General features: G+C 67.1%; 1 protein-coding gene across 1 annotated transcript in view; it reads left to right on the forward strand.

The window, feature by feature from the left end:
* The window catches only part of MNEG_5564 (DNA gyrase subunit B), a gene marked incomplete at both ends in the record, with an annotated part of 4722 nt that extends 3994 nt beyond the window's left edge, over nucleotides 1–728 (forward strand). The window contains 2 exons of the mRNA XM_014045964.1: nucleotides 226–333; nucleotides 717–728. Of these exons, the coding sequence (XP_013901418.1) occupies nucleotides 226–333; nucleotides 717–728 (120 nt within the window). The remainder of the gene's footprint in view (nucleotides 1–225; nucleotides 334–716) is intronic.
* Nucleotides 729–988: the final 260 nt, after the last annotated feature.

The following is a 988-nucleotide window of genomic DNA, read 5'->3' on the forward strand; positions in this document are numbered from 1 at the left end:
GCTTGGGAGGGAGAGGGGGCCTGTGTCATTAGGATGTGTTTGAGAGCAAGCCGCCGGTACGGGTCAGGGTGGGGCGGCTTGCTGGTGGGTGACCTGATTTGGCAGCGGCCATGCAAGGGGCATCCGCTCACGTGCTTCTTCCGTGCGCCATGTCGCGCACGCTGCGCTGCGGCTTGCGCCCCCGGCCGGCGTGGTGACATCACCATGACGTCATTGCCGACGCAGGAGGTCTCAGACTGGCTGGAGCAGCACCCCCCGGCACTGGCCGCCGTGGTGGCCAAGGCCCTCACGGCCGCGCGCGCGGCGGACGCCGCGCGGCGCGCGCGGGAGCTGGTGCGGCGCAAGAACGTGCTCACGCGCAGCACGCTGCCTGGGAAGCTGGCGGACTGCACCAGCAGTGACAGGCGCGTTATGAGAGGCTGGGGCTGGGCCGACTTGCGCTGCAAGGGGTGGCGATCTAGTGGGAGGAATGAGATGGCGGTGTTGCGCCTTTTTGCGCTATGTTTTTTTGCGCTATGTTTTTTTGAAGCCACTTTGTGTGGAGGCGGCGACCGTGCGCGGCGAGCAGGGCGCTGGCGGCGCGTGTTGCCAGCACAGCGCCGCGCGCGCCCGCCGGCGGGGCAGGGACGGCGGTGGTTTTCGCACGCCGGGGGGCTTGCGCTGACGCGGCGACGTGCTGATGGCGACCACCGCGCGTTGACGCTGCTGTGGTGCAGGGAGGCGACTGAGATCTTTGTGGTGGAGGGGGACAGCGCAGGGGGCAGCGCCAAGCAGGCCAGAGACAGGCGGTTCCAGGTGGGTCTGGTGGAGGTGGGGCGGGGCAAAGGGGCGGGCTGCATTGATGTGTGTGTTGTGAGGCAGAGCCAATGGCGTGGCAAGAGCATGCTCATGGTGAGCGCCATGCCGGAGGTCCCCATGAACGCACTGTGATGTGAAATCCTTTTGCGTGTATCACCCGCCGGCTCCAAGGGCCTTTGCATGTCCAAAC

This window comes from Monoraphidium neglectum (assembly GCF_000611645.1).
Source record: "Monoraphidium neglectum strain SAG 48.87 unplaced genomic scaffold scaffold00839, whole genome shotgun sequence".
Classification (NCBI taxonomy): Eukaryota; Viridiplantae; Chlorophyta; class Chlorophyceae; order Sphaeropleales; family Selenastraceae; genus Monoraphidium; species Monoraphidium neglectum.